General features: G+C 35.8%; 1 protein-coding gene across 4 annotated transcripts in view; it reads right to left on the bottom strand.

Annotated features, from left to right (window-relative positions):
* Nucleotides 1-16,513, bottom strand: part of LOC113623723 (neurexin-1-beta) — a 706,008-nt gene that overhangs the window by 171,095 nt on the left and 518,400 nt on the right. For all 4 annotated transcript variants that reach the window (XM_027113158.1, XM_027113154.1, XM_027113155.1 and 1 more), the window contains one exon: nucleotides 12,139-12,310. In XM_027113158.1, coding sequence (XP_026968959.1) covers nucleotides 12,139-12,310 — 172 coding nt within the window. The remainder of the gene's footprint in view (nucleotides 1-12,138; nucleotides 12,311-16,513) is intronic.

The following is a 16,513-nucleotide window of genomic DNA, read 5'->3' as shown; positions in this document are numbered from 1 at the left end:
CCACCTTTAATCTTGTGGTAAGTCTATAGCCTAAGTCTAAAGTTTGGTCATTTGATGTGTAGTCTATATTTCCTATCACAATTTTAGTGTTTAAGAGGGGTATACAAGTTGGATTTGGCACTCACTTCTGTATTTAGGTAAACAATACCCAGGAAAAAAAAGAATAACCAGAAGAGGAGGAGGACATAATCCCAAGGGAAAATTCCCAAGGGACACTTGAATGTTCTTTCAAGTTCTGAGCAGAAGAAAGAATAACCATTGGTATCAGGACCTCAGCACAACAAAGGAGCTATCTGGTGGGAACCAGGAAGAAATTTTTCTGATTTTTTTTTTTCTTACCGAGACTAAGAATAAATAGTGTAGACAGCATTGCATAATACTTCAGAGCACTGGAGTGAGCTTTGGGGTGTGTGACCTTGGCAAGTAACCTAATTTCTCTGTGTTTAGTCATCTATCCCAAGGAGATACTACAAGCTGCCTTATAAGATTTTGTGAGCATTAACGAGAAAATGTATGTAAAAAAACCACCACAGTGCCAGTATGGAGTGCCCAGCATAGAATGCCTAACTCGCTGTTGCTGATGCTAGATCCTACCAAAGCCAGGAATTGAAATAAGCTCTGTGAACATCTGGGATTTGGGGTGAGTTCTCTTTACCTCTTCACCCCAGTCCTTGAGCGACACCATTTTCTTTATTGAGTCAATGTGATGGATTTAATCTTCTATTTGAACTCCACTTCCATAAAGCACAAGCCTCATCTAATGATCCCCAGGCGTGTTTCCTACTGTGCTCGCCACCATCCTGCCCCTCTTTTCTGCAAAGCAAACCTCTGCATTTTAAAAAGTTTCTATTTGTTTGTTTCTCCTCTAACGAGAAAATACACCCTCATCCAACTCCTCTGCCGAACTGAGCAATAAAAATAATAAATGAGAGAACTGAAGACTCCACGTGGACTTCTAAAATGCTCCAGCAAATGTGACCCTGAAAAATGATTATGGCGTGCTACCAATTAGTTGACACTGCGTAGAAAAATGAAGCTAAATGTCCTTCTATTCTGTCCAGTTTTATATCTCACGTATCTAGCTAAAATACTTCATGGCTTCATTGGAAATACATATGGTAATATCTAGACAGACTTATGTTAGGTATCTTCTTTTTTGGGTTCTCAACGGTCATTTTAAATGTTCAGGCCACCAGTATAGATAGTATGCTCAAGATGACAAATTACTTCAATAATACTTAACATGAGGAAAGTTAGTCTCAAATTTCCAGGATGGGGGTTGGAACCGTAGATGCTTTCTAATGCAGTAAAACTCATAAGGCTAAAACCAAAACAGACTTTTAAATGATTAAGATGAAAGTCTTTCTTTGAGAAATAGTCAACCCATGGGGCTAAATCTGACACAAAATATTCATCATAATTTAAATTTTAATATATGGCCTATTTAAAAGCTTCATACTTCAAAAGGTTTTCACATTTATTATGTCATTCTGTCTTAATTAAAAACTAAAATATTAGATTAGGTTACAACTTTGGATTATTACAGAAATTAGGTTAATATTCCTTAGGAATAAATGTACTTTCCTAATAACCATATGAACATGTTAATATACAATTTAGTCACAACAATTATATCTAACTTAGTTTTACAAAGACATGAAGTTTTGTGGTTTAAAATCTTTTTTTCTGGAGTAATGTTATAATATACAGAATTGAATAAAAGGTATTTTTAAATGAAAATCATTAAAAAATTTTTTATTAAAAAATATTAAGTTAAAGAAAAGTTGTAAAAGATAGTAATGAGAGTTCTACATAACTTACATCTAGCCTAACCTACTGTTAACATCTTAAATAACCATTGGACAATTACCAAAACTAAGAAATTGATGTTGTTAGTACACTATTAACTAATGTAAAGACTTTATTAGGTTTTACCAGTTTTTAACTAATGTCCTTTTTGTGTTCCAGGATCCAGTCCAGATTCCCACATTGTATTTGTCGTGATTAGACTGAGGTCACGAATTTTAATTGAGAATACAAAGAATACCAGAGAAATAAAGTGCCTCTCTCAGCACATCACGTCAGGAGGTGCATGAGGTCCATACTTCTTATTACTCGTGATGTTTACTTAACTCAACCCCTTAGTTAAGGTGGTCTGCTGAGTTTCTCTGTGGGAAGTTTCTATTTTCCCCTTGCAGGAGACACTTTTAGATGACATAAATTACTAGCCCCTACTCAAACTTCTACCCATGAATTTTAGCATCTGTTGGTGAATCTTGCCTTCAACAATTATTACTTTGAAGTTCTAATGCTGAATTTCTACTTCCATCACCCTTCTACATTTGGTACTGGAATTCTTCTGTAAGAAAGAGCGGTGCCCACTCCCGCACATATCTATCTATCTGTCTGTCTGTCTATGTGTCTACTCAATCACTTAATATCAGTATGTGCTCACAGATATTTATTTCACTATTTGGGCTATAATCCAATACTATATTTTGTTGCTCAAATAGCTCCTTCTGGCTAGTAGGAGCTCTTTCAGATTGGTTTCTGTGTCCTTCTGTCATGTCTTTATATCAGGGGTCAATAAACTGTGGCTGACAGGTCAAATGTGTCCCTCTATCTACTTTTATAAAGATTTATTGGAACATAACCACACCCATTCATTTACTTATTATCTATTGCTGCTTTTGACCTATAGTGGTGAAGCTGAGGAATTGTGACAAAGATCATGTGGCCCGCAAAAGCCAGATATTTACTACCTGGCTTTTTACAGTAAAAGTTTGCCAATCCTTGCCCTAGATGGATTTGTTTTTTTTAAACTGAGAACTTTGGATAGTGCCAAAAATGCCTTTGTTTGTCACATTTGAGGTAGTTCATTCATAATACAGAACCATGAATATATATTTTCCTAACTTAATTAGTTATAACATTTTTTATGTTAAGGATCTATTTTTCATGGAAAGGAAGGAGTGGCTTGTCAGTGCTCTCTTGGAATGAATTAAGTACATATATAAGAGAATAAACTATTATTAAGATTAAGAATGTGATGGGGAGAAAAAGGTGAAAAATTAACTAGTACAGAGAGAAAAAGAGATAAACTATCCTTCTCCATGAGCTCTAAACTTTCCTCTATACACGCAAAGGGCTTTATTACCTTGCCCTCACAATAATAAAAAGTAATCCTTTCCAAAGGTGTCAGATTAATAGTCATTTTTGTCTTGACTGCATTGGACACTGTTATTTCACCATCACACTTCATAATCCTCAGATGACTTACCAATAGATCTATCCAAATGAAACCCTCAAATCACACACTTTGATTTTAAGGATATTTATTATGCAATGCACCAATGTTAGAATTATAGCAAGCACAGTATCAGTGGTCAAAATCCATTTATTGGAAGGATTATGACATTCTTGTAATCATATTTGAGAGAACAATTTTTCTAAATTGGAAGTACAAAAGTTGGGCTTGTTCTATTAAAGAAAAAGAATTTTATCTGAACTAGCAGAGGCTACATCCAGGGCAACATCAGTGGTTAGAAGGTTATTATTATTAGAAGGTTAATAAAGGGCAGTTACATTTCATTGGAAGCTTGCTTCATTTGGGTAGGAGGAAGTTCCTCCTCATATGTTCATTAAATAGACTTTAGTTTTTCCTCTGAATTCTAGACCTCCTTCAGATCACCCAGAGCAGAGGTTCTGCATTCTAATTCAGAGGTTAATGGTCCATAAGGACGTTGAGGCACAACCCCTAAAAATCATATGCATCACTGAGTATACATGCAGATATCTGTGTATTTTTCTAAAGATAAGATGCCTTATTTATCAGATTCTTATAGAGGCAGAGATTCAAAGGAAGTTAAGAAAAATTGATCTAGATTAATCTAAAACTACAGATAGTTACCTGATTTTTGTACTTCATATAGAACTTCAACATTAGTGTATGAAATTTTTACCTTTTTGCTATTCTGCTACCTCTTGAACAAACTGTCATTGTTTACTAGGAAAAAAATGACATTTAATACCAACTAATTCCTGAGCTAACAAGATAAGAGAAGTGGGTAGACAGCAGACAAAGGGAAATAGTATGAAAAGTACGAGCCTTACTCATAGGTGGTACTCAAATGCTCACATTAAGAGTTAAGAGGAAAAAAAGTAAATAGTAGAATTTTTTTTTTTTTTTTTTTTTTTTTTTGTGGTACACGGGCCTCTCACTGTTGTGGCCTCTCCCGTGCGGAGCACAGGCTCCGGACACGCAGGCTCAGCGGCCATGGCTCACGGGCCCAGCCGCTCCGCGGCATGTGGGATCTTCCCGGGCCGGGGCACGAACCCATGTCCCCTGCATCGGCAGGCGGACTCTCAACCACTGCGCCACCAGGGAAGCCCAATAGTAGAATTTTTAAAAAACTGTTTAATCACACATAAAAATACTAGTTATTATCAGTATTTATCATAAAAATATATAAATATTCCTGGGCAATTTAATAAAACCTCTTGATAAAATAGGAATCAGAGTGTTTGAGAAAAAATTAAAAGAAGGGCCCATCATTAAGTTGGGAACATGGCTGATCTCCCATTGAACTCAGGTAATTATAAACTATGTTACAATAAAGATACTTTTGGATAATAATCAAATTATAAAAGCATTGTCACAAAACTATAAATCTCTACAAAATCAACCGAACACCTGCAAGTTTCCTGAAAGCCTAATATCCTTAAAAATGTAATTTCTCTGACTTTTAGCCTTTACCTATTTCTGAAAACCTATTTCTGTCTCAACTCCTAAAAACTAAATTTTCATTTATAGTGGCAACTATTTTTTTTTTGTATCTGACGTAAGTGATTCATCGTTTTTAACTAGGAGGTAGATTCATTATCCTGATCAGTACTTTTGAAGAAGTACTTTAACTAGTAGGTAGATTCAATATCCTGATCAGTACTTTTGAAGAAGAGTCCTTGAACCCAATTCCTCAGTCAACATTTTCGGTTACCTTCACTTAAAATTTATGATAATGCCATTCTCTGTTTAACCCAAGTATTTTTCAGGAGTGAAATCAACACCTCCCTTTATTATGATAAGAATTTAAATCTCTAAACAAATTGTAACTTGGAAACAATGACGGGGAACAAGAAGATAAAGGGGGAATCTTCTGGAAACCATGAAGAAGGGCTGCCATTTATATATATATATATATATTATCTATGTTTGCCAGACTGTGTAGTCTAAATGATGCCCATCAAACCATGAGAGAACCTTTCTCTTTCTTTTATCAGAAAATTAAAAATCCTAATATGGTTGTGTTACAGTAACTGTAAGCACCTTTGATATTAAAAAAGAAAAAAATGCAGGTCACTGAGAATATATTAGAATAAGTGAGAAGTCTGAGAATATATCATTTCTTTCCATCTCCTTGGATACAATTTCTCTGAAGCTAAGCATTTTAGGTAGATGTATTTAATATACTGCTCATTAAAAAGTTCACTATGCTTCATCATTAAGAAAAGCCCCCAAAGTCTCAGAAAAACTGAACACCGTGAAAGAAGATAATTGAAATGGAAAAAGTCAGAGTTTTAGTCACTAATTCTAATAAAGCTATAGTATTTGAAGTTTCAGATTTCTCACAGTATGAAGTTTTACTTTGGATAATTTGGATTAGTAAACAGTTAACTATATCAAACAGAAAGCCAAACATTTATATATTCACATAAATATTTATCCATGCACCTATGTATGTTTTGGCTAAAAAACACGAGCAAGGGCTTCCCTGGTGGCGCAGTGGTTGAGAGTCCGCCTGCCGATGCAGGGGACACGGGTTCGTGCCCCGGTCCGGGAGGATCCCACATGCCGCGGAGCGGCTGGGCCTGTGAGCCGTGGCCGCTGAGCCTGCGCGTCTGGAGCCTGTGCTCCGCAACAGGAGAGGCCACAACAGTGAGAGGCCCGTGTACAGAAAAAAAAAAAAAAAAAAAAATGAGCAAATGACAATGCTTTGACATTGAAGTTAAATGAGGAAATGGGATTTATTCAACAATTATTTATTTATTATTTATTATGGGCCAAGTCCTGATAATCATGTCTTCTGTTGGAGCCTACCCCAAACTTATAGTGTATTTAAAGAATGACTCACATCTTCTATATGGTTTATCAGTTTCCATAAGTGAGTTAGGTTTTCACTGCCTTACTTTGTAGGAGGGAAACAAAATTCAGTCACACTCTTCCCATATCTCTACATTTAACCAAGACAGGGGCAAGTCTTCTATTAAGATACAGTTTTTCTCCCGAATAATACTTAAGAATTCTTATACTTGAATCCTCTAAAGAACCATTCCTCTTCTAGCTACTGAAATCAACTAAGTTTCAAGTGATGTCACTGAGAAATAAATATAAATTAGTAAATATATAAAGTTTGAAATCATGTCAACCTAAAGTTTGACTGCTGCAGGAACAGTAAAACAGTATGATTCATAATGGTTTCCTTAATTTGCTAATAAAGTTTTTAAAGTGAGGTTAAAAAATAATCAGTGCCTACTAATAAGTAATACTATTCAAAAGTTTAGTGATAACAAAAACTATGGTTTTTGTAAGAAACTTACTTTTATTTCATGTGTTACTATTTTTTAACACTCATACGATAGTTTTGTGTGTATGTGTGTCTGTGTGGGTCAGTAGAAGCAGTAGGCTGTGACATGGACTAATATAGACAGTTATGCCTGACCATGTAAATCATAATGTTTAGTTATGAAGAATATACCTTGCTATGTTGAAGGATACAGCTAATGATCTCTCTTCTGTTTGTTTTTTGTCTCCCAGACAGTATAAAGAAAAGCACACAGAGCCAGTAGATAGGCGTTTCCAAGTGTAGTTTTGGCACTGCCACTAACTGGCATAGTGATCCTGATCAAATCCCTTAGCCTCTCCAAGATTCCTTTTTTTTTTTTTTTTTTTTTTTGGTGGTACACGGGCCTCTCACCATCGTGGCCTCTCCCATTGCGGAGCACAGCCTCCGGACGCGCAAGCTCAGCGGCCATGGCTCACGGGCCCAGCCGCTCCGTGGCATGTGGGATCTTCCCAGACCGGGGCACGAGCCCGTGTCCCCTGCATCGGCAGGCAGACTCTCAACCACTGCGCCACCAGGGAAGCCCCAAGATTCCATTTTATTGTCTGAAAAATGAAGAAGCTGGTAGAGACGATCTTTGAAGTTCCTTCCCTCCTTCAAATTCTATGATTATAAATGACGTAGATTTTCTCAATTATACCATCCACATAGTAAAAATTCAGTTAAAAAGAAATAAAAATATAAAAATCCTCAAACCAACGGATACTTTAGTACCATATAGGAAACTTTCAATGATGGAGTGGCTTAAATACATAATAATTAATGACTTGAACATAATTAATGACTTGAACTAAAAATCAATCAATTAATCTAAACTAAGTGTGTAGAATTTAAAGGGAAATCATCAATATGACTTTCCCTGAGCCCTGAAATATTTGAAGCCTTTGAAGATGAAAACAAAGTCAAGATTTAGAGATAATACCCATAAGGTCTTTGAGCCAAATTGAATGGTCATGCAAAAAGCATTTACACCCTCTCCATGAAGTTTTTCCTTGAGTTATTCCGCTTTCTTTGAAATCTTCCATCCCTAAACTATCTGCTTTGTTACAACACTCCAGATCGCCATTTTCTCTTTTCTTTAAACTCTAATAGCAACTAAACCCTGTTCTACTAACTTTGAAGCTAATCCGTTTTATGTGACATTGGTAGGTTTTCAAAATCCTTCTTTGCCTCCCAGATAGACTAAACTCTTAGTAAACAGCAACTATATCTCTGACTTCCCTAGTTATTCCTATCACAGGTTTCCATTTCATTGTTACCTAATGCAGTCTAGTGGCCCCACTGCAGCATCAAAACATTAATAATCAATGGTTACATTGAGAGAGAGAGAGGGGGGAACTAAAAAGTAGAAATGACTCTCCTTTTACTCAGTTGTTCACTAGGTCTTCTAATGTATTCTGTATTCAACCTCTTTATTTTCTCACACCCTCACACCTTATCTTAGGCCTTCATCTTTTGATACTTGGGCTTTTTAAAGCTTCCTAATTATTTTCTGTCTCTACCTCTTCCTGCTAATCCCATTAAAACGTAATCTAGCCTTTCAAGACCCAAATCAAATTTCCTATATTTTTTGTAGTCTTGCTAGACCACTCACTCCAAAATGGCTTGTCTTCCTTGGAACCAATTTTCCCTTTTTATCTTTCTTATTCAGAAATTAGCTGAATATGATATGATAACACTTGTATTTTCCCACATAGTATATTTTTAATCTTGAACATTTTTTACGTATCTCTGTAACAAGATGGTAAGCCTAGGAAGTTCCCTTAATATAGTATATATTTGTTGATTTGATGCATTAACTTGACAGGAATAAAATGAATATTTGACCTTGTACAGAATAAATAACATCTTTTTGGCATTTTGTGGTAGACAAATGAAGTCAATGGTTTATCTTCGAAGGTAACTGTGGTTTATCTGGAGAAATCTTTAGTCCGGGCTAGTAAAATAATGTTAGGTTTTGTGGATTAACATCATGAGAAGACGAAGTCTATGTTTGTTGAGAAAGAAAATTTTGTAATTTTCTGTAACTGTAATTAAGAGCAAATCAGGGATTCATGATGCATTATATTCTAGAGCTTTAACTGATAAGCACCAAGAAATGGCTTTCTCGACTTTAAATGGTTTGCAAAATATTATTTCTATACTTTGCTCCATGCACAGAAAATAATGAAAACTGGGTCTGCTATTCAGAAAATTCAATATTTATTCTAACACGTGAACTGTTGAGTTATGAGAATATTTCATACACTCCAGAAGAGCATAAAATCTACCTCTACTAATTAGTTTCTCTATGAAAGTCTTCCAGACAATTACAGGCTAATACCACTGGTCAATGCTTTAGGTAATTTTCATTAAAGGTATAGTGTTGCTGCCAGATGAATTGCTTCATATAAAAGCACTTACCATAAAATCCTACAATGGAAGGTTAAGTGCTATACTTAATTACTAATTTCAATCCCTATTACCTATATTTTGCAGTGCAGGCACTTAAAAAGGAACCAAATATAGTCTGTTGGTTTCCACTTTCCTGATTACAGGATTTAGTGGTAAAAGCATTAGTCCATCTGTTTTTGAATAATAACAACAACAAAAAAAACTTTTAAAATAAAAATAGTCATACCACAAACCAATATAAAAGAGATATGCTAGACATTTCTATTGAGCTCATACATAAGATCACTTTGTTCTAAAAACTTTAATCTAGATGACGCATACTTGTAAATTTGTATTCAGTCTTCATGGCATTGTAGCAGATGAAGCTGAGAGAAAAAGGTATTTGAAATTTTCATGGCTTATATCCTACCTCAACAACATGCTGAAATGCACACAGAGCAGATGATTAATAAAATGCTTGATGACAACCACGGTGACTCCCCTGAGTTCTTTACACATTGATCGTTAACTTTTTATATGTATAGATCGAAATTCCTCACAGCTGTTCTAATTTTCTCAAGGGCAGATTCTGTGTTTTACCCTTGCTTGTATCCTTCAGAATAACTGCAACTTTGCTCACTTTTGATTTAGTAATAACATTGAAAATACTTTTTGGTGAAAGGACACTCAGACTCCTGGACTAAATATAAAAGGTGGCATCCAAACTGAGTATTGCTGAAGAGTCGTTCCTTAATTATCATGATTTTGCCAGCTTCTGATTTTTAAATATATTTTATATTGTTTCGTATACTGAGCATCCATTTAATTGGTACATAAGACATCATATGTGTTAAACAACTATTAGTCTAGAAAAACATATAGAAATATTTGTTGACTTAGTTAATTAACACTGCTCCAATCTCAGCTAGTGACATTCAAATTGGACATTAGCATACCACAAAAAGACAGGGATCATGTCTTTTTTGGAGTATGCCTAGAATATAGTATCTGGTATGTGCACAGTTAAAGGGTTGTTAGTCAGATAAAATATATTAAAATAGTGAGGTACAGAAATTTTTAAAAACATAAAATATTTATCCAAGCGCATTAGTGCGTTAGAAAACGAGGTTCCGATTATCTGTGCTTGGGAAATGCATACTATATTTCTCTTCTAGAGATTCATTATGGTATTAATATAACAAAATACAAGCATAGATATTTTTAACTTAGTTAACCCAGAATTTCCCAAACTAACTTGAGAGCGGGACTTCCTCTCTCCTCTCATAAGTCACCATTAACATTCTCTAGAATAGGGCACTTAGAGATACTAGTTTGGAAGTGTAAGAGTGAAAAGTTACTAAACTAAGATAATTTTAAAGAATTAACTGGTGAAACAAAGCTAGGCTTCAAGAGGCAACTGCCACACTGTAATAGTAACAGGATTTATCATTCTACATGGTCAGGTTCACTGTTCACGGATGACAACACCCCAGGAGCAGAGTCTAGATCTCATCCTACTTTTTATCTTCAGTGGTGTCCAGTGCAATGACTTCCTCTCAGTAAATAGGTATTGATTAATTTGGATTTTAGGAAATTCACCAGTTTACGTTTCTGTTGTTTCACTAAGGCTGCATTTATCATAAAAATTACATTTCTACTAGGATTCAGTACATGCAATAAGGGATTAGCAGGGGCTATGTAGCACTGCATACATATTTAAGTTACTTTCTTTCCAGATCTTCCATTCCTTAGTCTTATTAAAGTTGGTAACAGAAGGTGTGCATTCTTGTAATTGTAGTTTAAAACCGGGATAATTCCAAGGACATCAATTCAGCAAATATTTATTGAGTGTCTACTATTTGCCAGTATTATAAAAGGCACTGGGCATATTATTAACGTGCTTGCTTCTGAATTTTGTCATAGAGCAGGGTATTTTTTTTATTACATTTAACTCAGCAAATACTTGTAAAGCACCAGATTTATAGAAGAGGTTTGAAATGTGGCTTGAAGATGAAGATGCTGTGAATTATAAAAGGTCCAAAAGGGTATCACAGACATTTCATTCCATAATTGTGCATAAGTAGTACTAAAAAAATTGACCTTTATTTAGTAAGTTAGTTACTTCCTCGAAATATTTCTTTCAAGAAACAAATACTGTAATAGAGAAATTTATATATAAATTTTGGTAATCATTTTTATTGTGCAAAATAAAAATTTCTTTTTATAATCTTTCTTTATACTAATATTTCTTTATCTTTCTATACACAGATAAATGAGACTGATGTTTTTAGTAACCTCTTTTGTACTAAAATATGGAAAGGATAATAATTTCAGTAAAATACCTTTGGACTTTTAATTTGGATTTTACTTTAAAATAGGATTTTAAAAATTGAGAATATATGCAATCACAAGTAACACTGGTTTAAGTTTCTAATCTACTGCCTCTGTTTCAATAACAGTACTGACAAAACTCATTAATGATGAACAGGATAATTTTTATTTTATCAATAATAGCTTGGCATACATTTTATAGACTTGAAATGACTAATACTACTAGTGTCACAGAATCTTTGCGAAACCCCATGGTTATATGATAGTGAAAACAAATTTCATTTACTTACATGTTCTTATAACTGCTGTTTTATGGTACTATATATAGTTCCTTTACTATTTCTCTGTTTGTCCCATGGTCCTCCTGCAGCTTTCATGAGTTTCAGCTATGTACCACCATCCAAGGAACTCTCCTCCTATTTTCTTTCAGAGAAAAATGGTATGATATTCCCTCTCTTAGGTTTAAATTTTAACTTTGTTACTTTTGACAAAGCCTTTCCTTTGTTCAAATGCAAGAATCCAGTTAACAAAGAGCTTTGACATGTTGTGCCTTTATATGTGCATTTTTCTGGTTTCACTGATGTCCCGAATTTTGCAAACGATAACGTGTGCCTTCGAGTTCTCCTATAAAATGCCATTTGTACACTGTATCAAGAACAGTTTAGGACAGCATTACATTCACGACTCTAAAATCTGATAAATACTTGATGGTTTCTCCGAAAACCCCAAATTGGGTGAAACGGATGAAAACAATGCTTCGTTTTCCAGTTTGTTTTTCATAAAATCTTCCCCCGATACACATTCACTGGCTTACCTGCAGGGTAGCGCTCAATCACTGGCCAGCTGTCCACCTGTAACGTGGCATTGCCACCACTCCTCGTGAAACGGACTACATGGTATTTCCCATCGTTAATGATTGCATTGGACTCTTCGATGGCGATGTCATCTGTCCCAACATTAAATTTAACTCCGATTTTTCCTTGATGCTGGAAGGGAGGAGGGGAGTAAAAAGAGTTATATGAAGTTGTGCTGATTCATCATCATTTAATAAGAATTACATACAGGGTATTGCTCAAAAACACGCTTCAGAACGACAGCTGCTTTCCTCCGATTTTACTTCTGAAAAGCTCCGGCAAGGTTCTTGACATTTGGATAAATATGAAGCTTCTCTTTCATGGATAACTGATATTCCAAAAGACACGCTTTCAAGAGAATTGAGCTGCCTTCTTCCCAGAGGCTGCCACAGACAAGGCACACAGCTGCCTGTGTTAAAGGATATACTTTCATGTTCTTTAACATAGCTCCTTTAATCCACGCCTTCCATTTCACAAGAAAAATGAGGCTTGAGATTCTCCCTTTTAATAACTGGTGAAATCAGAGCAATGAAGTCTATTTCTAAATACAAAGTGGACAAAAGCTCACAATACAGAAAGACACTCTACAGGGTATGGGCACACAGACAGGCATTTAATGAGTACAATCATTATTCACACAAAAAAATCATCATATGCTAAGAATCTGGAATTCACTGAATTTCTTTATTTTGCAGATGATGAGACTATGACACAGGAAGGTGCAATGAGTTGTTCAAGGTTATATAACTAAATAGAGGGGTGCCAGAGTTAGAATTCAGTTCCCTCATTCTTCATTTATACCTAAGCTAAGATGAAGTTAAGATATGGGTATCTAAAAGTAACTACCTCTCTGAATTATGCAAAGCAACATTCTAAGTGCAAAGCTTGTGGCTGTTAACTTTATAATTTCATAATACAAGGCAGCAAAGAGAAACATGTGCTTATGTCCCCTGGCTTTGAGAAGCCTTCTCTAACAGCAGGGCTGTCAACTCTACCATAAGTTCAGTTGGTTTTTAAAGCATGTGGATTTGCCCTTAATCAGTAGCACAGAATACTTGCACTGTGGGCCCTTGTCAGAGTACATAACCTCAAACTGTCTGCAGCTCACCTTTTATCAAACCTCAGTTGAGAGGAAGGACATGGGGGAAAAGGGATATAAAGGACATATAGTCCATCCATTCCTGCAGAAATTTAAAATCAGAAACCAGAAGATTTGGACCACATCCTCTTGACCTCTTGCTGGTTTCTCATCATTGAACTAAGCAGCAAGAGCACGGCATGAGTTTACACTGAGGGTTATTGTAAAAGAAAAAAATCTTGTGTAACACTGCATTAATTGAAGGGAAGTATTTGAAGATGTTGTTTGGGACACTGATCTTGTCACTGTCCCCTTCTATATTTCTTCTTCCTGGTTCTTAGTGTCCATAAAAGATCTCTTTCTTATAACAGGTTAGTATGGTTTTTATTTTTTTGTGTTTTGATTTGTTTTGGGCTTGATGAACAATATGACTTGAAATCACATTTCCTTTCTGACTGGTTATTAGGAAACTCAGAGTCAAAGTGAGTAGGGAAATTTTACAAGTTGCATAGACCCCTGCTATACTGTTTTTCCCTGGGCTTATTTTTATTTTCTACCGTATTTCTCAAGATCCTTATTTTTAAATATATGCCATTGTAAGGCATTTCGGTTTTTGGTAGATTGATTCAGATGACAACTAAACAACAGGATTCCAATAAACACTAACCTCTTATCCAAGAGCCTATAAAGACATTTTTAGACATCTTTTTAGCATAGGTCTTCGGTGCAAGCACTCATTATTTTTTCACTTTGGTAGAATTCCTATTTGCTCATTTCCAGTAAAATATTTAACATGGCATATTTATATTTTAACACATATGTGATATAACTCCACAGGAAATTTTTTAAGAATCTTATTTAAGAGGTTTATTATCTTTATTTAAACAACACTTCTATAGTGTTCTGAGCACTTTACAAATACTAACTCTGGTATTTCTCCTAACAGCCCCAGGAAAGAGGTACTATTTTATCTGCATTTGACATATGAGGAAACTGAAGCACAGAGTGACTAAGTAACTTGGCTAAGGTCATGCAGCTAGAAAGAGAAAAGCTGTGATTCAAACCCAGCCAGTTGGGCTCCAGAGGTTGAGTTCCCACTCATGACACTAGGCTGAATGTTAGTAATATTGGGTCATCCTCTAGCTGCAGTTAGCAGATTTGGTAAATCTGGTTGTTCTTTGTTACCTGTTTCATCTTTCTGGTTAGCACCACGGAGCCTCTTATTATGCTTTGCAGACTGTGTGTATCAATCAATGCGTGCTTAAAATAATTTTATAGAGGACAGTGAGCAACTGATATGTGGACATAATAGGATGCTAAAATGGACTCTTTTTGTCTCAGTTTCAGCTGCAATCCTGAGATACCAATAAGTAAAAAGCAAACAAACAAACAAACACAGATTTCTACTTCCATTTTACAAAATGAGGTACAAGATTGCCTAAGCCAGACTTGCAAAGAAGAGCACTGAAAACTGCTTTTGAGACCCTGAATTAATAACCTATTTGCAGCCCATTAAAGAGGCAAGAAAGACCAAGAAGCGAATGGTAATTAGAAGAGGATTTTTGAATGTGATGTGATTTGCATGTACCGCCAAGGTAGAAGGTTACTTTCCCCTTATCTTAGGGGTGCACAGGAAAGGGACTTTAATGGAACATCTCAGAAAGTTTGATACTTGTCTCCTGGAACTTGGGGCAGTTGGAGTAATCAGCAACCCCAGTTGCCCTTGCCTGGGATTTGACACTTGCCTGACAAATCTTCAAGGGGAGAGACTGAGACTGGCTGATGCTCTGATGGCAGAGCAAGAAGTTATTACTGCACCAGGGCTCACCTGTACATTAGTTTGTTAGAAGGAACATGTGAGCATTATACATGGACCATGGGTTAGAGAGCCAGCACTGAATTATGTTGTATTCTATCCAAGAGGTCCCCTGGGGAGAGAGGTGGTGAGTAGTTAAGACAACTCAAGAGAAAGAACCTGGAGTTGCAGTGATGGGTGCCCAGGGACTGAGGCGGAAATCCTAAATGACCATCTGAAGGATGTGGTTAAGAGAACTAAAGAAAGCCCACCAAAATGCCCCCCAAGAGTGCCCCTCAGTGTCAATCTTAAGCATGGGCTAAGCACAGCTAGACAGTTACTATTGTATTAGCCAAGTAAGATCATTTCTGCCCCTTATCTCCTCTTCTCCTGCTTCATCCCTGGAGGAGTCAAGGAGAAGAAGAGTAAACATCGTGTAAACAAGAGGAGAAACAACCCTGCTCCCTCACCCAGGGCAAGTGGCAGCTCTAAGGCAGCCCAAGCAGGGGTAAAGGGGTAAGGGACTGGCTTTAACTGAAGTTGTATTTATTATTACAAAGGAGTAAGCTGAAATTACTTATGTCTAAACATGAACAGATGATTTTTTTTTATTATCTAAAAATGACCAAGGTAGTGTTGAGACATTTCCTAGACTTTACTGGGGTCAGGAAGAAATATTTGACAGAACAGGTTTAAATTCCTGTTGCAACCTAGGAATCAGCTCTTTCGCCATAACAAGTACATGGAGATATTTGTTACTCTAGAGCTGATTGTTTCACTGTCTCTTCTATTACAGTCATGCATCTTATCCCAGGATAGATGGAAAGAAATTCTTCAAGTTTCCTACTTGTTCTGATCGGAAGGCTATAGTAGGCTATTTTCATCAGAGTTCTAATCAGTAAGGAGATTCAAGTTCTGTGAATAGATGCATTACAATGCTAAAGATACAAAATGCACCAAACTCTGAAAAAGAGTCTTTTACCTTATCTGGAAATGTTTCTGCAATATGAAATGTAAAATGCTTATTTTCTAGGGTAAAGAAATGCCCAGATTTCTCAGGGATTCATTTCTTGCAACACAGTAAAACAAACTATTAAGAAACAGTGAGAATTGCTGATACTTGGAAAGCTTCTGACTTTTAAATGATGCCCATCTTTCCCTGCATATGTTGATTCTTCAACTTCCAACATCTTTAACATCTCATGGATTCAAACTCCAGAGTCAGCTAGACCAGAAATGAATACCACCAAAGTAGGCTCAGACAACAGACTGTACCCTAACTCAGACATTATTTACCCCACCCCAGGTTGCATCAAGTCCTTGAAAAATAACTTAAGCATAAATAATAGCCAATGGGCCAATTTTTTTTCCCTAAAAACAAATAAATTAAAAAAGGCATATAAACTATAAAATATTAATATCAAGCATGTTTAAAGGACCAATATTTATAAATCCATTCAGA

This window comes from Aethalodelphis obliquidens, unplaced genomic scaffold, assembly GCF_003676395.1.
Source record: "Aethalodelphis obliquidens isolate GAN/ISIS:26980383/991018 unplaced genomic scaffold, ASM367639v1 scaffold12, whole genome shotgun sequence".
NCBI classification, from domain to species: Eukaryota; Metazoa; Chordata; class Mammalia; order Artiodactyla; family Delphinidae; genus Aethalodelphis; species Aethalodelphis obliquidens.
This window is presented reverse-complemented; position numbering and strand designations above follow the sequence as displayed.